This window comes from Amblyraja radiata, chromosome 1 (genome assembly GCF_010909765.2).
Source record: "Amblyraja radiata isolate CabotCenter1 chromosome 1, sAmbRad1.1.pri, whole genome shotgun sequence".
NCBI classification, from domain to species: Eukaryota; Metazoa; Chordata; class Chondrichthyes; order Rajiformes; family Rajidae; genus Amblyraja; species Amblyraja radiata.
In genome coordinates, this window is record NC_045956.1 from 8,200,042 (window position 1) to 8,223,973 (window position 23,932).

Below are 23,932 nucleotides of genomic sequence, written 5' to 3' on the forward strand. Positions count from 1 at the left end.
CAATGAAGCATTTTATTTGTTCAATGAAGATAAAAAAGCAATGCAACTATATAAAGCATAAAATGCATTAAGAAAACACAATGTAGTTATGGGAACAACATCTGACATGGAGGCCGAATCATGTGTTGTTTCAGTAGAGGGCGCTGTAGGCTGTGGATTCCAGTGGAGTTTGGGATTCCACACAGCATCAATTTGGTTCCCATGGTGTTTTAACGGTATTGGCGTTCTCTAGATGTTACGGCCGTAGCAGGTGTCTGCAGGGGGAGGTGGGGGTTTGCATTGGGGCTCTTCAGGTAAAGTTGGCTTTTGGTTGCAATTCTTGCAGCTGCAATAAAATATACGATCAATCAAATATATATTTCTCATTAACACAGTCATAGACCTATGCCGCACAGAAATATGCCCTTCAGCCCAACTCCCTCATGCTAACCAACATGTCAAACTGAGCTAGCCCAGTTTCCCCTATCCCTCTGAATCTTTTCTATCCACTTATCTGTCCAAATGTTTTTAAACATTGTAACTATATCAACCTCTACAACTCATTCTGGTAGCTCGTTCTCTTATATAACTGAAACATGACGTCCAAAGTCAATGCCCCTAACCAATAAATGGAAGTGTGCCAAACTCCTTCTTCATCCCCCCCCCCCTTTCTATCTGTGTTGCCACTTTCAGGGAACAATGCACCTGTAACTCTAAGCCCCTGCATTCTACAATACTCTCCAGGGTCCTACCATTTACTGTGTATATCATGCCCAGGTTTAACTTGCATTAGGCACTTGTCAAAGTTAAATTCCATCTGCAATTCCTTGGCTCACTCCTCCAATTCATCCAACTCCTGTTGTCATCTTAGATAACGGTCTTCATTATCCACTACATCATCAATATTGATGTAATCCACAAACTTACTAATCAGGAGTTCCTTTTCTTGCCCTCCTGATTTCCTTCTTCAGTATAGTCCTACATCTCTTATACTCCTCAAGGGATTCTCTTAATCCCAGATGCCTATACCTGAAATATGCCTCAATTATCCTTACCAATGCCTCAATATCCTACGTCAACCAAGGGTCCTTCATACTTACATTGGAAGAAAGCCATAAAAATATTTAACTGTGTAAATATAGGTGTTCCCTATCATTTCACTTGAAGTCGATCCGTCAAACCAACGCAAAATGAATGAAAACATGACAAAGAATTGTCTTGGAACTATTTATCAAATAAATAAAAGATCCCATTATGCATTTAAAGGAAACTTCCATCAGTTATATCTGAGCCATGAGAACATGAACTGATAGGAAAATTCTGGTTTTAATCTAAATCACATATCACCACTTATTTTGTTATCCTTTCACTATTGTCAATATGCCATTGAGCACAACTTTGGAACATTGGAAATCATTCAGACTGCTGTGTTTGTGGTATCTCAACATAAATGTGAAGTTCATATCCACTTCCAGCTTTTTCTCCCAAACTCTGCAAATGAGTCCTCTTTAAATATAGTTTCTATTGTTATTGGAAGTTGCTCTTTCACATTATGTATAATGATGTATCACAAATCTGAATAACCCTCGATATGAAAACATTCTGCTAATTTCCTTGTAGAGACAAGAAGGGCTGCAGAAGGCTCCTGACCCGAAACATCACTTATCCATGTTCTCCAGAGATGCTGCCTGACCCGCTGAGTCAGGCAGCATCCTGACAATCAAGATCCTGCTGTGATTCTTAATAACCAACTTCACTGTCCATGGTACCACCTATTTTAGTGGGATCAGCAAACTTGCTAATCGGGTCTGTTTGCATGTTGTATCTCTAAACTAAACTAAAAATATTCATATCTCAAAACACACAAATCAGGAATTGGAACAGTTTTTCCTGCTTGATAAGGTGAACATCATCTAAGCCTCTTACACCATAATAATGCAGAAATGTTGTTCCTTTAAATTTTGCTTTTTAGTTTGAGATTTTAAGTAATTCATAGGGAACCAGGGAAAAGGAAAACTTCAATTGAAAATGTCATCTTTCCTGCACCTGGGAGACAGACCCCATGAGGATCTCCGATCCTCTCCCCTCTACTATCCTTGACCTGGCACTTTCCTCTTCCTCTAATACTAGTCTAGTTCTTTCACCTTCCTTATTTCCTGGCCTGACTCTCCCTCTCCTTCATCTCTGTCAGAGCTCCTTTGCCCCCCCTCCTCCATCACTGGCCTAACTATTTCTGGCCTTTACTCCCCCCCCCCCCCCCCTCCCTCCCACTCCACAACTGGCCTTGCTCTTTCCACTACTCCACCTTCAACCTGTACTTCACTGTAACATCGATGACTATACTTTTGACATTTTGTATTATACACCATGAATTTGAGGGTATTCGCAGCATCTCCACACATGTGGAATATAACACGGGTGATAACAGAGTTCGTGTGCCTAATTATGTCCTCTTCCATATCCTCCACTGTTCATCTCTTGGAGTCATATAGTCAATCATGCAGCATAAACACAGGCCCTTTGGCCCACGTTGTCCATGTCGACCAAGATGCCCCATCCACGCTAGTCTCACCTCCGTGTTTGGCCCATATCCTTCTAAGCCTTTCCTATCCATCAGCCTGTCCAAATGTCTTTTAAATGTTGTTATAATATCTGCCTCAACGACCTCCTCTGGCAGCTCGTTCCATATATCATCCCCCTCCCGTTCCTCGGGCTGCTTTGAAATCTTTCCCCTCTCATTTTAAACTTATGTCCTCTGGTTCTTAATTCCCCTCCTTTGGGTAAAAGACTCTGCATTCTTCTCTATCTCAGTGATTGTAGGTCATTCCAATTGATCTATTATCAAGGTATTTATACATTATTCTCCCTGAAAAAAATAACTCCAGCATATTTATTTATATAATCAAAAGTTATAATGAAATTTTTAATGGGAAAGTAAACTTTACTATTGTTAAAATAATCTTTTGCCTGTTAAGAATTACTTTTATATTTGTGGATTGTGTTTATTCCAAAGTATTTGAAAGTATGAATACGTAGGAATATTGAAAACAATATTTTAAAAATATTTATAAAATTCACTGACTCTTTTCTCTGATGCATTTGTGCTCCACATGTTGTTTGAAGCACATCACCAATTGCACCTTTTGCATTCTGTTTGTGACTTATGAGTATCTGTCCGTTTGAAGACTCTACTTACCAGCGATTCCCTGGAATAGTGGGTGTTTTTGCTTTGCTGCTGATTACAGGATTCAGGCCCATATGTTAAGATATTTCCCGTTTCCACAAAACCTACTGAGTGGTGGTCTGCTGCATTGACATGTGGACTTCAGTGTGTTTGTCATCAAAAAAAGTACAAGCAAACTATGACAAATTAGAAATGATGCTACAAGTCAAAGAACGGGATTTGCACAAAACAAGTTTTGGAGCAATGAAGCATTTTATATGTTCAATGAAGATAAAAATGCAATGCAACTATATAAAGCATAAAATGCATTAAGAAAACACAATGTAGTTGTGGGAACAACATCTGACATGGAGGCCGAATCATGTGTTGTTTCAGTAGAGGGCGCTGTAGGCTGTGGATTCCAATGGCGTTTGGGATTTCACACAGCATCAATTTGGTTCCCATGGTGTTTTAACGGTATCGGCGTTCTCTATATGTTACGGCCGTAGCAGGTGTCTGCAGGGGGAGGTGGGGGTTTGCATTGGGGTTCTTCAGGTAAAGTTGGCTTTTGGTTGCAATTCTTGCAGCTGCAACAAAATATACAATCAATCAAATATATATTTCTCATTAACACAGTCATAGACCTATGCCGCACAGAAATAATCCCTTTAGCCCAACTCCCTCAAGCTAACCAACATGTCAAACTGAGCTAGCCCAGTTTCCCCTATCCCTCTGAATCTTTTCTATCCACTTATCTGTCCAAATGTTTTTAAACATTGTAACTATATCAACCTCTACAACTCATTCTGGTAGCTCGTTCTCTTATTGAACTGTAACATGATGTCCAAATTTCTATAGTCAATGCCCCTAACCAATAAAGGGAAGTGTGCCAAACTCCTTCTTCATCCCCACCCCCCCCCCTTTCTATCTGTGTTGCCACTTTCAGGGAACTATGTACCTGTAACTCTAAGCCCCTGCATTCTACAATACTCTCCAGGGTCCTACCATTTACTGTGTACATCATGCCCAGGTTTAACTTGCAATAGGCACTTGTCAAAGTTAAATTCCATCTGCAATTCCTTGGCTCACTCCTCCAATTCATCCAACTCCTGTTGTCATCTTAGATAACTGTCTTCATTATCCACAATATTAATGTAATCCACAAACTTACTATTCAGGAGTTCCTTTTCTTGCCCTCCTGATTTCCTTCTTCAGTATAGTCCTACATCTCTTATACTCCTCAAGGGATTCACTTGATCCCAGATGCCTATACCTGAAATATGCCTCCATTTTCCTTTCCAGTGCCTCAATATCCTACGTCAACCAAGGGTCCTTCATACGTACATTGGAAGAAAGCCATAAAAATATTTAACTGTGTAAATATAGGTGTTCCCTATCATTTCACCTGAAGTCGATCCGTCAAACCAACGCAAAATGAATGAAAACATGACAAAGAATTGTCTTGGAACTATTTATCAAATCAATAAAAGATCCCATTATGCATTTAAAGGAAACTTCCATCAATTATATCTGAGCCATGAGAACATGAACTGTTAGGAAAATTCTGGTTTTAATCTAAATCACATATCACCACTTATTTTGTTATCCTTTCACTATTGTCAATATGCCATTGAGCACAACTTTGGAACATTGGAAATCATTCAGACTGCCGTGTTTGTGGTATCTCAACATAAATGTGAGGTTCATACCCACTTCCAGCTTTTTCTCCCAAACTCTGCAAATGAGTCCTCTTTAAATATAGTTTCTATTGTTATTGGAAGTTGCTCTTTCACATTATGTATAATGATGTATCACAAATCTGAATAACCCTCGATATGAAAACATTCTGCTCATTTCCTTGTAGAGACAAGAAGGTCTGCAGAAGGCTCCTGACCCGAAACATCACTTATCCATGTTCTCCAGAGATGCTGCCTGACCCGCTGAGTCAGGCAGCATCCTGACAATCAAGATCCTGCTGTGATTCTTAATAACCAACTTCACTGTCCATGGTACCACCTATTTTAGTGTGATCAGCAAACTTGCTAATCGGGTCTGTTTGCATGTTGTATCTCTAAACTAAACTAAAAATATTCATATCTCAAAACACACAAATCAGGAATTGGAACAGTTTTTCCTGCTTGATAAGGTGAACATCATCTAAGCCTCTTACACCATAATAATGCAGAAATGTTGTTCCTTTAAATTTTGCGTTTTAGTTTGAGATTTTAAGTAATTCATAGGGAACCAGGGAAAAGGAAAACTTCAATTGAAAATGCCATCTTTCCTGCACCTGGGAGACAGACCCCATGAGGATCTCCGATCCTCTCCCCTCTACTATCCTTGACCTGGCACTTTCCTCTTCCTCTAATACTAGTCTAGTTCTTTCACCTTCCTTATTTCCTGGCCTGACTCTCCCTCTCCTTCATCTCTGTCAGAGCTCCTTTGCCCCCCCTCCTCCATCACTGGCCTAACTATTTCTGGCCTTTACTCCCCCCCCCCCTCCCTCCCCCTCCACAACTGGCCTTGCTCTTTCCACTACTCCACCTTCAACCTGTACTTCACTGTAACATCGATGACTATACTTTTGGCATTTTGTATTATACACTATGAATTTGAGAGCATTCGCAGCATCTCCACACATGTGGAATATAACACGGGTGATAACAGAGTTCGTGTGCATAATTATGTCCTCTTCCATATCCTCCACTGTTCATCTCTTAGTCATAATAGTCAAACATGCAGCATAAACACAGGCCCTTTGGCCCACGTTGTCCATGTTGACCGAGATGCCCCATCCACACTAGTCTCACCTCCGTGTTTGGCCCATATCCTTTTAAGCCTTTCCTATCCATCAACCTGTCCAAATGTCTTTTAAATGTTGTTATAATATCTGCCTCAACGACCTCCTGTGGCAGCTCATTCCATATATCATCCCCCTCCCGTTCCTCGGGCTGCTTTGAAATCTTTCCCCTCTCATTTTAAACGTATGTCCTCTGGTTCTTAATTCCCCTCCTTTGGGTAAAAGACTCTGCATTCTTCTCTATCTCAGTGATTGTAGGTCATTCCAATTGATCTATAATCAAGGTATTTATACATTATTCTCCCTGAAAAATAACTCCAGCATATTTATTTTTATAATTAAAAGTTATAATGAAATTTTTAATGGGATAGTAAACTTTACCATTGCTAAAATAATCTTTTGCCCGTTAAGAATTACTTTTATATTTGTGGATTGTGATTATTCCAAAGTATTTGAAAGTATGAATACGTTGGAATAATGAAAACAATATTTAAAAAATATTTATAAAGTTCACTGACTCTTTTCTCTGATGCATTTGTGCTCCACATGTTGTTTGAAGCACTTATCAAAAATTGCACTTTTTGCATTCTGTTTGTGACTTATGAGTATCTGTCCGCTTGAAGACTCTACTTACCAGCGATTCCCTGGAATAGTGGGTGTTTTTGCTTTGCTGCTGAATGCAGGCCCATATGTTAAGATATTTCTGTATCCACAAAACCTACTGAGTGGTGGTCTGCTGCATTGACATGTGGCCTTCAGTTTGTTTGTCATCAAAAAAAGTACAAGCAAACTATGACAAATTAGAAATGATGCTACAAGTCAAAGAACGGGATTTGCACAAAACAAGTTTTGAAGCAATGAAGCATTTTATTTGTTCAATGAAGACAAAAAGCAAATGCAACTATATAAAGCATAAAACACATTAAGAAAACACAATGTAGTTATGGGAACAACATCTGACATGGAGGCCGAATCATGTGTTGTTTCAATAGAGGGCGCTGTAGGCTGTGGATTCCAGTGGAGTTTGGGATTCCACACAGCATCAATTTGGTTCCCATGGTGTTTTTACGGTATTGGTGTTCTCTAGATGTTACGGCCGTAGCAGGTGTCTGCAGGGGGAGGTGGGGGTTTGCATTGGGGCTCTCCAGGTAAAGTTGGCTTTTGGTTGCAATTCTTGCAGCTGCAACAAAATATATGATCAATCAAATATATATTTCTCATTAACACAGTCATAGACCTATGCCGCACAGAGATATGCCAACTCCCTCATGCTAACCAACATGTCAAACTGAGCTAGCCCAGTTTCCCCTATCCCTCTGAATCTTTTCTATCCACTTATCTGTCCAAATGTTTTTAAACATTGTAACTATGTCAACCTCTACAACTCATTCTGGTAGCTCGTTCTCTTATTGAACTGTAACATGATGTCCACATTTCCATAGTCAATGGAAATAGCCCCGAACCAATAAATGGAAGTGTGCCAAACTCCTTCTTCATCCCCCCCACCCCCCCTTTCTACCTGTGTTGCCACTTTCAGGGAACTATGTACCTGTAACTCTAAGCCCCTGCATTCTACAATACTCTCCAGTGTCCTACCATTTACTGTGTACATCATGCCCAGGTTTAACTTGCAATAGGCACTTGTCAAAGTTAAATTCCATCTGCAATTCCTTGGCTCACTCCTCCAATTCATCCAACTCCTGTTGGAATCTCAGATAACTGTCTTCATCATCCACTACATCATCAATATTGATGTATTCCACAAACTTACTATTCAGGAGTTCCTTTTCTTGCCCTCCTGATTTCCTTCTTCAGCATAGTCCTACATCTCTTATACTCCTCAAGGGATTCTCTTGATCCCAGATGCCTATACCTGAAATATGCCTCAATTTTTCTTACCAATGCCTCAATATCCTACGTCAACCAAGGGTCCTTCATACTTACATTGGAAGAAAGCCATAAAAATATTTAACTGTGTAAATATAGGTGTTCCCTATCATTTCACTTGAAGTCGATCCGTCAAACCAACGCAAAATGAATGAAAACATGACAAAGAATTGTCTTGGAACTATTTATCAAATAAATAAAAGATCCCATTATGCATTTAAAGGAAACTTCCATCAGTTATATCTGAGCCATGAGAACATGAACTGTTAGGAAAATTCTGGTTTTAATCTAAATCACATATCACCACTTATTTTGTTATCCTTTCACTATTGTCAATATGCCATTGAGCACAACTTTGGAACATTGGAAATCATTCAGACTGCCGTGTTTGTGGTATCTCAACATAAATGTGGTTTATACCCACTTCCAGCTTTTTCTCCCAAACTCTGCAAATGAGTCCTCTTTAAATATAGTTTCTATTGTTATTGAAAGTTCACTGACTCTTTTCTCTGATGCATTTATGCTTCGCATGTTGTTTGAAGCACTTATCAAAAATTGCACTTTTTGCATTCTGTTTGTGACATGATTATCTGTCTGCTTGAAGACTCTACTTACCAGCGATTCCCTGGAATAGTGGGTGTTTTTGGTTTGCTGCTGATTACAGGATTCAGGCCCATATGTTAAGATATTTCTGCAACTCCCGTTTCCACAAAACCTACTGAGTGGTGGTCTGCTGCATTGACATGTGGCCTTCAGTTTGTTTGTCATCAAAAAAAGTACAAGCAAACTATGACAAATTAGAAATGATGCTACAAGTCAAAGAACGGGATTTGCACAAAACAAGTTTTGAAGCAATGAAGCATTTTATTTGTTCAATGAAGATAAAAAAGCAATGCAACTATATAAAGCATAAAATGCATTAAGAAAACACAATGTAGTTGTGGGAACAACATCTGACATGGAGGCCGAATCATGTGTTGTTTCTGTAGAGGGCGCTGTAGGTTGTGGATTCCAGTGGAGTTTGGGTTTCCACACAGCATCAATTTGGTTCCCATGGTGTTTTAACGGTATTGGCGTTCTCTAGATGTTACGGCCGTAGCAGGTGTCTGCAGGGGGAGGTGGGGGTTTGCATTGGGGTTCTTCAGGTAAAGTTGGCTTTTGGTTGCAATTCTTGCAGCTGCAACAAAATATACGATCAATCAAATATATATTTCTCATTAACACAGTCATAGAGCTATGCCGCACAGAAATATGCCCTTCAGCCCAACTCCCTCATGCTAACCAACATGTCAAACTGAGCTAGCCCAGTTTCCCCTATCCCTCTGAATCTTTTCTATCCACTTATCTGTCCAAATGTTTTTAAACATTGTAACTATATCAACCTCTACAACTCATTCTGGTAGCTCGTTCTCTTATTGAACTGTAACACGACGTCCAAAGTCAATGCCCCTAACCAATAAATGGAAGTGTGCCAAACTCCTTCTTCATCCCCACCACCCCCCCTTTCTATCTGTGTTGCCACTTTCAGGGAACTATGTACCTGTAACTCTAAGCCCCTGCATTCTACAATACTCTCCAGGGTCCTACCATTTACTGTGTATATCATGCCCAGGTTTAACTTGCAATAGGCACTTGTCAAAGTTAAATTCCATCTGCAATTCCTTGGCTCACTCCTCCAATTCATCCAACTCCTGTTGTCATCTTAGATAACTGTCTTCATTATCCACTACATCACCAATATTGATGTATTCCACAAACTTACTATTCAGGAGTTCCTCTTCTTGCCCTCCTGATTTCCTTCTTCAGCATAGTCCTACATCTCTTATACTCCTCAAGGGATTCACTTGATCCCAGATGCCTATACCTGAAATATGCCTCCATTTTCCTTACCAATGCCTCAATATCCTACGTCAACCAAGGGTCCTTCATACTTACATTGGAAGAAAGCCATAACAATATTTAACTGTGTAAATATAGGTGTTCCCTATCATTGCACTTGAAGTCGATCCGTCAAACTTTCCCCAAAATGAATGAAAACATGACAAAGAATTGTCTTGGAATTATTTATCAAATAAATAAAAGATCCCCTTATGCATTTAAAGGAAACTTCCATCAGTTATATCTGAGCCATGAGAACATGAACTGTTAGGAAAATTCTGGTTTTAATCTAAATCACATATCACCACTTATTTTGTTATCCTTTCACTATTGTCAATATGCCATTGAGCACAACTTTGGAACATTGGAAATCATTCAGACTGCCGTGTTTGTGGTATCTCAACATAAATGTGAGGTTCATACCCACTTTCAGCTTTTTCTCCCAAACTCTGCAAATGAGTCCTCTTTAAATATAGTTTCTATTGTTATTGGAAGTTGCTCTTTCACATTATGTATAATGATGTATCACAAATCTGAATAACCCTCGATATGAAAACATTCTGCTAATTTCCTTGTAGAGACAAGAAGGTCTGCAGAAGGCACCTGACCCGAAACATCACTTATCCATGTTCTCCAGAGATGCTGCCTGACCCGCTGAGTCAGGCAGCATCCTGACAATCAAGATCCTGCTGTGATTCTTAATAACCAACTTCACTGTCCATGGTACCACCTATTTTATTGTGATCAGCAAACTTGCTAATCGGGTCTGTTTGCATGTTGTATCTCTAAACTAAACTAAAAATATTCATATCTCAAAACACACAAATCAGGAATTGGAACAGTTTTTCCTGCTTGGTAAGGTGAACATCATCTAAGCCTCTTACACCATAATAATGCAGAAATGGTGTTCCTTTAAATTTTGCTTTTTAGTTTGAGATTTTAAGTAATTCATAGGGAACCAGGGAAAAGGAAAACTTCAATTGAAAATGTCATCTTTCCTGCACCTGGGAGACAGACCCCATGAGGATCTCCGATCCTCTCCCCTCTACTATCCTTGACCTGGTACTTTCCTCTTCCTCTAATACTAGTCTAGTTCTTTCACCTTCCTTATTTCCTGGCCTGACTCTCCCTCTCCTTCATCCCTGTCAGAGCTCCTTTGCCCCCCCTCCTCCATCACTGGCCTAACTCTTTCTGGCCTCCTTCATTCCCCCCCCCCTCCCTCCCACTCCACAACTGGCCTTGCTCTTTCCACTACTCCACCTCCAACCTGTACTTCACTGTAACATCGATGACTATACTTTTGACATTTTGTATTATACACTATGAATTTGAGGGTATTCGCAGCATCTCCACACATGTGGAATATAACACGGGTGATAACAGAGTTCGTGTGCCTAATAATGTCCTCTTCCATATCCTCCACTGTTCATCTCTTAGAGTCATAATAGTCAATCATGCAGCATAAACACAGGCCCTTTGGCCCACGTTGTCCATGTCGACCAAGATGCCCCATCCACGCTAGTCTCACCTCCGTGTTTGGCCCATATCCTTCTAAGCCTTTCCTATCCATCAGCCTGTCCAAATGTCTTTTAAATGTTGTTATAATATCTGCCTCAACGACCTCCTCTGGCAGCTCGTTCCATATATCATCCCCCTCCCGTTCCTCGGGCTGCTTTGAAATCTTTCCCCTCTCATTTTAAACGTATGTCCACTGGTTCTTAATTCCCCTCCTTTGGGTAAAAGACTCTGCATTCTTCTCTATCTCAGTGATTGTAGGTCATTCCAATTGATCTATAATCAAGGTATTTATACATTATTCTCCCTGAAAAATAACTCCAGCATATTTATTTTTATAATTAAAAGTTATAATGAAATTTTTAATGGGATAGTAAACTTTACCATTGCTAAAATAATCTTTTGCCCGTTAAGAATTACTTTTATATTTGTGGATTGTGTTTATTCCAAAGTATTTGAAAGTATGAATACGTAGGAATAATGAAAACAATATTTTAAAAATATTTATAAAATTCACTGACTCTTTTCTCTGATGCATTTGTGCTCCACATGTTGTTTGAAGCACTTATCACCAATTGCACCTTTTGCATTCTGTTTGTGACTTATGAGTATCTGTCCGTTTGAAGACTCTACTTACCAGCGATTCCCTGGAAAAGTGGGTGTTTTTGGTTTGCTGCTTATTACAGGATTCAGGCCCATATGTTAAGATATTTCCCGTTTCCACAAAACCTACTGAGTGGTGGTCTGCTGCATTGACATGTGGCCTTCAGTTTGTTTGTCATCAAAAAAAGTACATGCAAACTATGACAAATTAGAAATGATGCTACAAGTCAAAGAACAGGATTTGCACAAAACAAGTTTTGGAGCAATGAAGCATTTTATTTGTTCAATGAAGATAAAAAAGCATGCAACTATATAAAGCATAAAATGCATTAAGAAAACACAATGTAGTTATGGGAACAACATCTGACATGGAGGCCGAATCATGTGTTGTTTCAGTAGAGGGCGTTGTAGGCTGTGGATTCCAGTGGAATTTGGGATTCCACACAGCATCAATTTGGTTCCCATGGTGTTTTAACGGTATCGGCGCTCTCTAGATGTTACGGCCGTAGCAGGTGTCTGCAGGGGGAGGTGGGGGTTTGCATTGGGGTTCTTCAGGTAAAGTTGGCTTTTGGTTGCAATTCTTGCAGCTGCAACAAAATATATGATCAATCAAATATATATTTCTCATTAACACAGTCATAGAGCTATGCCGCACAGAGATATGCCAACTCCCTCATGCTAACCAACATGTCAAACTGAGCTAGCCCAGTTTCCCCTATCCCTCTGAATCTTTTCTATCCACTTATCTGTCCAAATGTTTTTAAACATTGTAACTATATCAACCTCTACAACTCATTCTGGTAGCTCGTTCTCTTATATAACTGTAACATGACGTCCAAAGTCAATGCCCCTAACCAATAAAGGGAAGTGTGCCAAACTCCTTCTTCATCCCCCCCCACCCCCCTTTCTATCTGTGTTGCCACTTTCAGGGAACAATGTACGTTTAACTCTAAGCCCCTGCATTCTACAATACTCTCCAGGGTCCTACCATTTACTGTGTACATCATGCCCAGGTTTAACTTGCAATAGGCACTTGTCAAAGTTAAATTCCATCTGCAATTCCTTGGCTCACTCCTCCAATTCATCCAACTCCTGTTGTCATCTTAGATAACTGTCTTCATTATCCACTACATCACCAATATTGATGTAGTCCACAAACTTACTATTCAGGAGTTCCTCTTCTTGCCTTCCTGATTTCCTTCTTCAGTATAGTCCTACATCTCTTATACTCCTCAAGGGATTCACTTGATCCCAGATGCCTATACCTGAAATATGCCTCCATTTTCCTTACCAATGCCTCAATATCCTACGTCAACCAAGGGTCCTTCATACTTATATTGGAAGAAATCCATAAAAGGATTTAACTGTGTAAATATAGGTGTTCCCTATCATTTCACCTGAAGTCGATCCGTCAAACCAACACAAAATGAATGAAAACATGACAAAGAATTTTCTTGGAATTATTTATCAAATAAATAAAAGATCCCTTATGCATTTAAAGGAAACTTCCATCAGTTATATCTGAGCCATTAGAACATGAACTGTTAGGAACATTCTGGTTTTAATCTAAACCACATATCACCACTTATTTTGTTGTCCTTTCACCATTGTCAATATGCCATTGAGCACAACTTTGGAACATTGGAAATCATTCAGACTGCCGTGTTTGTGGTGTCTCAAAATAAATGTGAAGTTCATACCTACTTCCAGCTTTTTCACCCAAACTCTGCAAATGAGTCCTCTTTAAATATAGTTTCTATTGTTATTGGAAGTTGCTCTTTCACATTATGTATAATGATGTATCACAAATCTGAATAACCCTCGATATGAAAACATTCTGCTAATTTCCTTGTAGAGACAAGAAGGTCTGCAGAAGGCACCTGACCCAGAACATCACTTATCCATGTTCTCCAGAGATGCTGCCTGACTCGCTGAGTTACTCCTGCATTTTGTGTCTTTTTCTGCTGATTTCCTCAGTTGTTTTGACTATTTTACCCGTTCACTTATCTGAGAAGATGGTTCTTCTGGCAATATTAAAAACCAAAACTATTCTGAATATACCTTTAGATCTCCTTTTTGCCAAAATGTCCAACTGAAGCTTTCATACAATTATGGAGTCATGTTGAAAACCAGCAGGGAGAAGGGTCTGTTGGCTCACCTAGTCAGCAGCAACCATCATGCATCTGTTTTTACACAAATCCTAATTATTTAACACTAATTCGTTTTATTCTCCCCACATTTACGATTAACGTTTCCTCAGATTCTACCACTCATCTACACATTAGCGGTAATAGAGAATGGTCTGGTAATCCGCCAACCTTCATGATTTATAAACGTGGAGGAAACCAGAATATTCAGGATCCTACATAGTCACAGAGAAATAGTACAAACTCCATGAAACAGCAGCCGAGGTCTGGGTCTAAGATCACAGGAGCAGAAGACAGCCGCTCTACTAATGACACCGTCGTTCAGCCTGAGTCATTCAGTTGTTACTGAATATTCACAAATGGCTCAAGGAGGCCTGATTGTAGCATAAAAGTTTCAAAGGTCTTTTATTGTCACGTGTACCAAAGTGGTATGCGAATTACCATACGGCCACATGAAAAAAAAAAGCTACAAGACACAGAAATACGTAGATGTTAACATAAACATCCACCACAACGGATTTCCCACATTCCCCACTGTGATGGAAGGCAAAAAAATCCAATCTTTCCCTCTTTATTTTTGTTTTTCTGAATGACACCACATATTAAAATTTGAATGCCATGTGTAGGCTGTGTTCTGTAACCTGCTCTAATTAGAAGGGTCACCTATTCCTTCGCTCCATAGATGCTACCTCACTCGCTGAGTTTCTCCAGCATTTCTGTCTACCTTCGATTTTTCCGGCATCTGGAGTTCTTTCATAAACGTTATAAATTGCAAAAAAAAGAGATAAAAATATAAATCATACAAATCTGAAATTTTGTAGACAAACTTGTTCCGAAGAGGGGAGGTTGGATCTGAAATGTTCTCTCTGCTCCTCGTGGGAACTCTGCAATAAAAGAACAATTAAGACCCATTTTAACATTGCCAGAATTTTGGCAGCCAAATGCCATGAAGTCATTCTGCACATGGATAGCTTTCAGCTGACAGTATGGACAGCTGTGATTGTCCAACCACACCATTGTAGATGTGGGTAGGCAATATCAGTAATTGAAGGAAGAAAGTCAAGAATTAAAATAATCATTTGAAGATTATTGCCTATGGCCAAGTAGTAATTACTGTAGCAATAGAAAAGAAGGGCATCCTGCATAATGATTGTACACGTTAAATAACAAACCTCACCCAGTATAAAGACTATACCAAGTTGAAACTGAGTCCGTTTTGGATGATATAAGGTTGCTCCAGAAAATAATATGCAGTGAACTTTTAAGTCCGCTTGTAAATTCATTATCTCAGTGGCTTGGAAATTATTCCAGGAAGTTGTCTTTCACATAATGAAATGGAAAGGTATTGCATTATGTTAGGACGTTCAGGGATGGATTAGTCTTTCACAGATGATTAGATAGCATCTATTCTTTTCCGTGGCCTAGTACTTCTTATAGTCACTAGACATTACTTTAAAAAACAGGCCCTTCAGCCCATCTAGTCCGTGCCAACCGGCGATCACCCCATAGACTGTATTAACAATATCCCTCATATTAGTGACAATTTTTTTACAACATACGAAGGCAATTAATTTACAAACCTGTACATCTTTGGAGTGTGAGAGGAAACCAGAGCACTTGGAGAAAACCCACGTGGTCACAGGGAGAACGTACAAACTCCACAGAGTGAGCACCCGTAATCAGGATCGAATGCAGGTCACTAGCGTTGTAAGGCAGCAACTCTACTTCTGTGTCACCCCTACTACTTTTCCAATCAATTGCTCACCCAGCAAACAAAACAACAGCTAACTCTTCATTCAGTGAAGACATGTTCAGTTCTCTGTGGTAATCTTCACTATGGATACCACTATTTTCAATGTTTATCTTTGTGCAGCAACAGTGTTCACTTTATTTAGAGAAATAAGCACCAACATGAATAATTGGAGCATGTCAGGATAATGCATCTCATAATGGCATGGAACTATAATGTTGTGGCCATTATGGAGACTTGGTTGCAAGAGGGACAGGACTGACAGCACAATGTTTTCAGGGTTTTGATGTTTCAGATGTAATAGAGAGGGAGGTAAAGAGGTGGAGGAGTTGCATTACTAATCAGAGAGAATGTCACAGTGGCACTCAGAGATGGCACAGAGGGCTCATCCACTGAGGAAATATGAGGAAAGCTCAAAAATAAGAAACATGCAATCACTCTGATGGGATTATACTATAGCCCTCGCAATAGCCAGCAGGAGATAGAGGAACATATATGTAGACAGACTATGGGAAGTGTCAATAGGAATGGGGTTGTTATAATGAGTGACTGTTATTTCCCCAAAATTGACTGGGATTTCCTTAGTGCAAAAGATTAGGACAGGGCAGGATTTGTAAGGTGTATCCAAAAGGGTTTCTTGAACCAATTTGTGGATTGTTCAACTAGTGGAGGGACCATACTGGACCTGTATTGGGAAATGAACCTGGCCAGGTGTTTCTGTGGAAGAACATTTTAGGAACTGTGATCACAACTCCATAAGTTTTAAGATAGTTATGAAGAGGGAAAAGTCGGGACCTAGGGGCAAAATTACTAAATTTGGATAAGGCAGAGCATAACATTATTCGGCAGGAGCTTCGAAGAGTATATTGGGAGCAGCATTTATGGAGGAGTCCACATCAGATATTTGGTATTTAGCTAAAGAATATCAGAGTTTATCAGAGTTGAGGATCAGCATGTTCCACAAGGAGGAGGGAGAAAGATGGCAAAGGAAGAGAATCTTGGGTGATAAGAGAGGTTGTAAATTTGGTCAAAAAGTAAAATGAAACATATGTAAGGTTCAGGAAGATGAAATCAGACAGGGCCTTCGGGGAATATAGAGCAAGCAGGAAATAACTCAAGCAAGGAATCAGAATGGTTGTTAGGGGTTGTGTTATAGTCTGACTCTGACTGATGTATTGATTGCCTCCTTTTTGTGATAACGATTCGATGAACCACAGCACAAAATTGGCTACAGTCTCCAATAATTAGTCTTTTCATGTTTTCAACCATGTGGATACATTGACATATAAAAATGCATTTACTTACACAATGTGTATATCTCTCACGAGCTGCTCCACACGTGCCCCATTAGGCAATACAGAAACAACTGTTTTGGATGTGACAGTCATGCATTTACATTGTGATTTAACTAGAAGGTGGCTCTCAGCATCAGCTGTAAGAAAATAGACATGGTTATTAGCTTTCTGAATCAGTAGCATTTATAATAAGTGAGGAAGTTACAATGTCCAGCAAATCCAGGCGCAAATTGAATGTAGCTGTTAATTGGCTTGCAAGTACAGAAAAAACGATGAATGTAAAGATAAGATATAGAAACAAAGAACTGCAGGTGTTGGTTTATTCCCAAGATAGACACAAAGTGCTGGAGTAACTTAGTGGGTCAGGCAACATTTCTGGAGAAATAGGATAGGTGACGTTTCGGGTGGGGAAACTTCTTCAGCTGAAACAACAGTCTGAAGAAGGGTCCCAACCCGAAAAGTCATCCATCCTTTTTCTCCAGAGATGCTGCCTGATCCACTGAGTTACTCCAGCTCTTTGTGTCTATATACAGTTCAGACAGTTCTGCTCATCAACTGCATGTTCTCAACCTATTGTTAATAAGAGCAATATACAAAGGATCAATGGTCTTTAATAAAAGGATATTGGTGCACTGGAGTTGGCACTGGCTGGCAAGAGCAGACGATGGGAAAGAAAAATCAGGTGAGCAGAATTCTAGATGATTGTAAACACCATCCCTGAATGCCCAGACCCCATCAGCGTAGTTTAATGAGAAATTAGTTTTTGTAACATTTATTACAGAATTCAGAACTATCTACCACATAGCAGGTGTCACTCTGCTAAATAATATACCTCGGTTTATTCAGAAATAATAACTTTATTCAAGTCTTCGTTACAAATGGTAAATTGCTCTATATGACCCATGAGTAAAACCATTTAAAGATCCTCTGAAAGAGAAAATGTTTATTAAAATGTTAAGGACATAGGGAAAACAAAACAGGTCGGCTTTACGTACACTTGTGCCTCTGTTGTTTGTTAAGACCATTGCCGTTCTTTCCCCTCAACATTGTTTTCTTGTACCAACCTCATTCCATTAATATCTAGAAATCTATTGCTCTCTGTGACTCTCTTCCACAGATTCCTTGGATAGAGAACTCCTAACATTTATTATATTCTGGGTGATTTTTTTTTGTCATCTGAGACCTGAATGATTTTAGCCTCCCCAGTCAAGGGAAACAATCCCTAAATCTATCCTGTCAAGTCTCATAAAGATTCCACATGTATCAGTGAGATCACCTCTTATTCTCATTAATCTAAGAGATTGATGTAAGAGAGCCTGGTTCCAATCTGTTTCATCAAACCTTGTATAACATAACCTCTCTCATTAGAATCAGCCTGGTGAACTGTTGTTGCATTTTCTGTATGGCAAATCTACCCTTCCTAAATTAGGCAGATATATACACAATATTTTAAGTGCGGCCTCAGTAAGCCTAGATAACTGTTTTAAGCCATTTGTATTTTTGTCCTCTAATCCTCTTGCAAAAAAAGCCAACATAATTCAAGACATGTTGTGCCTGCATGCTATCTTTTAGTAATTCATGTAAATGGTCACTCAGATTCCTCTAACTAACGCAACATTCAATCTTTAAATACTTAAAAAGACTCTGGCTTTCAATTTTTTTTACCAAAGTGTACAGATGTACATGTTGCCACAATCAGTTCCTGCCTGTTTTCCTGAAGCCTCTGCTCCCTCATCACAACCAACATTGCTACCTAGCGATGTAGCAAGTACGAATGTGGAGATTTTACATGATATCTAAATGGACATAGAATGTGAACAGTAGTTGCTCAGTCACTCTCTTTCACAGATCTTTGTACCTTCTGGCAGATGAGTGCTGGCCTTCCCAGTGACACCAACATGCCATAAACATTCATCACAAACAAAGGGAACGGAATATTATCTAAGCTGACGGATTTGTGGTTATCTGGTTTATCTCGTCTAAAATAATGTGCTGATAGCAGAGCTCTGATAAATTATATAAATTATTTTACAATTTGAATTAAATCATGAAATAATGCATTTTTGAGTCTTTGAAATATAGTAGAGTTTTAAAAAACAGAACTTTGTTATTAAATTTGCTTTATATGTGATTTTAAAATTTGTAATCATTTTTTGTGAATCTGACCATTTATTTATACATTTATATTCAACAATTGCATTTTACTTGAATTTTAAATCTTTTTCATTAAGTTTTTTAGTTTATTTTTGTTTTATTTATTTCAAAAAGTCATAATTAATGGTCAAGGAGGCCCAATATAGCAGTGTCCTATCAGCTTGGGTATGGATATCAATATGGAATGCTTCAGGACCTGTTATGACACTTTGCTTAAATAACTAAATGGAGATAAAGAATCCAAGCCCCTCAATTGATGAGTTGGGAATTAATATTCCCTTTCTTTAGATCCATGTGTTACAGATTGACACTGGAACTACCGGTAATCTGGAGTTAATTTATGGTGAGTAGAAACTAAAACCTCTGTAGCAGAAACTCATTTCAAGTGGTTGCTGAAGTTTGGGAGGAATTACAAAATTAGTAACTTTTATTAAAAAAAAGTCAAGTATATGCCAAAGATGCACCTTCATGGTCACGGAATACATAGAAACATAGAAACATAGAAAATAGGTGCAGGAGTAGGCCATTCGGCCCTTCGAGCCTGCACCGCCATTTGATATGATCATGTCTGATCATCCAACTCAGTATCCCATCCCTGCCTTCTCTCCATACCCCCTGATCCCTTTAGCCACAAGGGCCACATCTAACTCCCTCTTAAATATAGCCAATGAACTGTGGCCTCAACTACCTTCTGTGGCAGAGAATTCCACAGATTCACCACTCTCTGTGTAAAAAATGATTTCCTCATCTCGGTCCTAAAAGTCTTCCCTCTTATCCTTAAACTGTGACCCCTATTTCTGGACTTCCCCAACATCGGTAATAATCTTCCTGCATCTAGCCTGTCCAACCCCTTAAGAATTTTGTAAGTTTCTATAAGATCCCCCCTCAGTCTTCTGAATTCCAACGTTTACAAGCCGAGTCTATCCAGTCTTTCCTCATATGAAAGTCCTGCCATCCCAGGAATCAGTCTGGTGAACCTTCTCTGTACTCCCTCTATGGCAAGAATGTCTTTCCTCAGATTAGGAGACCAAAACTGTACGCAATACTCCAGGTGTGGTCTCACCAAGACCCTGTACAACTGCAGTAGAACCTCCCTGCTCTTATACTCAAATCCTTTTGCTATGAATGCTAACATACCATTTGCTTTCTTCACTGCCTGCTGCACCTGCATTCCTACTTTCAATGACTGGTGTATCATGACACCCAGGTCTCGTTGCATCTCCCCTTTTCCTAATCGGCCACCATTCAGATTATAGTCTACTTTCCTGTTTTTGCCACCAAAGTGGATAACCTCACATTTATCAACATTATACTGCATCTGCCATGCCTTTGCCCACTCACCCAACCTATCCAAGTCACCTTGCAGCCTCCGAGCATCATCCTCACAGCTAACACTGCCCCCCAGCTTCATGTCATCCGCAAACTTGGAGATGTTGCATTCAATTCCCTCATCCAGATCATTAATATATATTGTAAATAGCTGAGGTCCCAGCACTGAGCCTTGCGGTACTTCACTAGTCACTGCCTGCCATTCTGAAAAGGACCCGTTTACTCCTACTCTTTGCTTCCTGTCTGCCAGCCAGTTCTCTATCCACATCAATACTGAACCCCCAATACCATGTGCTTTAAGCTTGTATGCTAATCTCTTATGTGGGACCTTGTCGAAAGCCTTCTGAAAGTCCAGATATAACACATCCACTGGTTCTCCCTTATCCACTCTACTAGTTACATCCTCGAAAAATTCTATAAGATTCGTCAGACATGATTTACCTTTCATAAATCCATGCTGACTTTGTCCAATGAACCCACCACTTTCCAAATGTGCTGCTATCCCATCTTTAATAACTGACTCCAGAATTTCCCCCACCACCGATGTTAGACTAACTGGTCTGTAATTCCCCGTTTTCTCTCTCCCTCCCTTTTTAAAAAGTGGGGTTACATTAGCTACCCTCCAGTCCTCAGGAACTACTCCAGAATCTAAAGAGTTTTGAAAAATTATCACTAATGCATCCACTATTTCTGCGGCTACTTCCTTAAGTACTCTGGGATGCAACTTATCCGGCCCTGGGGATTTATCGGCCTTTAATCCATTCAATTTACCTAACACCACTTCCCGGCTAACCTGGATTTCACTCAGTTCCTCCATTTCATTTAACCCCCGGTCCCTTGCTATTTCCGGCAGATTATTTATGTCTTCCTTAGTGAAGACAGAACCAAAGTAATTATTCAATTGGTCTGCCATGTCCTTGTTCCCCATGATCAATACACAGGAAGAACAATGTTATCATTCATAAATCACTGGGACCGCTGCATGCTGAGGCGATCATATTCATGTGCAAAGAGACTGCATGAGTATACGACATAGCATGGAAACAGGCCCTTCAGCCTTTCGAGTCCATGCTGACCATCGATATATCGACTATCACACGTTCTATGTTATCCCACTTTCTCATCCACTCTCTACACATTAGGGACAAGTTACAGAGGCAAATTAACCTACAAACCCGCACGTCTTTGGAATGTGGGGAAAACCAGAACACCACGAGGAAATCCGCGCGATCACAGAAAGAACGTGCAAACACCACACAGACAGCACCCAAGGTCAGGATCGAACCTGGTGTTGTGAGGCAGCAGCTCTACCAGCTGCACCACTGTGCTGCTCTAGTGCTCGTACAGTCCACAAATCAATTTACAACTAGTCTAATCAATGATTTCTGCACATGCTTGTACCAATGTCTCCACAAACTGTCAACTCATTGTTGTTGCTTCTCATTATTTAGGAAGAAAACGTCTTCATTATTTTTTTGTTTTTATACTTTTGAGGTTTCTATTGCTAAGAAAACAGGAAATATTTACGCATCACATTGAACAAAGAAAAATGTAATAATTAAACACCACACCTGCTGCAAGAATTGTGAAAAGCAGAATTGCTGCAAAAGGCTTCATCGTTTGTTTGTTCTTCATAACTGGAGCTTCACCTTCTTTGATCTTCCTTTTGTCTTGTGGCTCTACACTTAGTCTGATCAGAGTGCTCAAACAAAATGAAAGACCCAAGTGTTTCGCCTGTTTTTTGAATTTGTTCCTTTAATTAGCTTCATATTATTTTCGGTTCCATTTTAAATGCAAATCAGAAAACCGCAGAGTAGTTAAAAATATTACTTGAATCCTCACAGTAGGGATATGAGGAAACTAAAAATAAATCTATTGAAGAAATTTACTGGGTTTTAAAGAAATAAAAGAAAAGTTATGGTAAAAATAATAGCTTGGAATTGATTTTGCAACAATATTTTTCTGTGTGAAATCAATATTAGCGATCTCTGTGAAGCGGCTTTGAACATTTCTGACAGGAGTGCGTTTATTGGTGCCTGCATGAAAACTATGGGATGATTTCTCTTATGAAATGCTGCTGTGCTTCATGCAGGCAGACAAGGCGTTATTACCCAAACCTCATGCTTCTGCCATATATCCGTGTACACCTACGGCATCACTTCCTGGTTTGGGAGCTGCAAGGCTTATGAACAAAGACAACTTAACAGGATAGTGAAGACAGCCAGCAGGGTCATTGGTGCTTCACTCCCTTTCCTGTTGGAGATCTATCAGAAGCACAGCATCCGCAGAGCCATCTCCATTATCAAGGACCCCTATCATCCATCACACCACATCTTCTCCATTCTGCCATCTGGGAAGAGGTACAGGACCAGCAGGATGCTCCACAGCTTCTTCCCACAGGCAATAAGACTGGCTAAGGGACTGTGTCCCCTCCCCATACACCATACACCAACACACCTAACCTCGTCCATACTTTGACAGCTAGGCACCTGTCAACGCAAAGCCACTGTCCGGTCTGAATGTCGGTTTTTAGTTCAATTTTAAAGTCTATTTTAGATATGGTAATTTTAAAGCTATATGTATTTATTCTGTTTTTATTTTTTTTTAATTTTTTTTATATTTATTTATTAGAAGTAGACATATTATACAATGTAATTACATATTATAGTAGAAAAAAAACTTTTCATATACATCAGTCATACATTATTAAAATTTTCCATTATCAATTACTTCTGCTTCTAGTATTTTTATTTTTTATAGAAAGCGAGAAAAAGAGAGGGTAGAAAGTTACAAATAAAAAAGAAAGCAAAAAAAAACACAACAGAAAAACAAGGGAGGTGGAATGGGTTACCTGTGATACATCAATGGAGATAGGTTCGTAGGTTATAAAGTATAGAGTATAGTTTTTCATCTGTTCCTGAGTTCAAGTTTCAGCTGGGTCCTCGTGCTGTGCCAATCTATCCCTTCAGATAGTTAATGAATGGAGCCCAAATTTTATGGAAAAGATCTTGTTTGTCCATTAAGACAAGTCTAATTCTTTCTAAGTATAGGGTCTCCGACATTTCCGTAATCCACATTTTGATTGTGGGGGTTGTAGGGCCTTTCCAAAATTTTAATATTAATTTTTTTCCGGTTATTATACTGTAATTGAGGAAGTTTCTTTGGTTTGTTGTGAGTGTTAAGCTTTGTTCTGATATTCCAAGTATTATTAATTTTGTGTCTGGGTCCAGTTTTGTATTAATAACTTTTGAAGTTATTTCAAAAATATCTGTCCAGAAATGTTTAAGTTTTATACAGTTTGCAAAAGTATGTGTTAAATTAGCCTCTAAATGTAGACATTTATCACAAATAGGAGAGATTTGTGGGAAAATTCTATTTAGTTTTATTTTAGAGAAGTGTAATCTATGTAAGACCTTGAATTGTATTAAAATA

The 23,932-nt window shown here is 39.3% G+C and overlaps 1 protein-coding gene across 2 annotated transcripts; it reads right to left on the reverse strand.

Moving 5' to 3' along the window:
- On the reverse strand, positions 1-22,285 carry LOC116970651 (immunoglobulin J chain-like). 2 transcript variants are annotated; one of them, XM_033017191.1, is made up of 4 exons: positions 22,072-22,285; positions 17,028-17,154; positions 14,776-14,856; positions 1-325 (listed from the first exon to the last, which is right to left on the reverse strand). In XM_033017191.1, exons 1-4 carry the CDS (start codon positions 22,133-22,135, stop codon positions 229-231), a joined length of 369 nt encoding a protein of 122 aa, XP_032873082.1. In that variant the 5' UTR covers positions 22,136-22,285; the 3' UTR covers positions 1-228. The 2 variants fall into 2 exon arrangements, with proteins under 2 accessions (XP_032873082.1, XP_032873083.1); XM_033017192.1 differs by lacking the exon at positions 1-325 and adding an exon at positions 12,099-12,412.
- Positions 22,286-23,932: the final 1,647 nt, after the last annotated feature.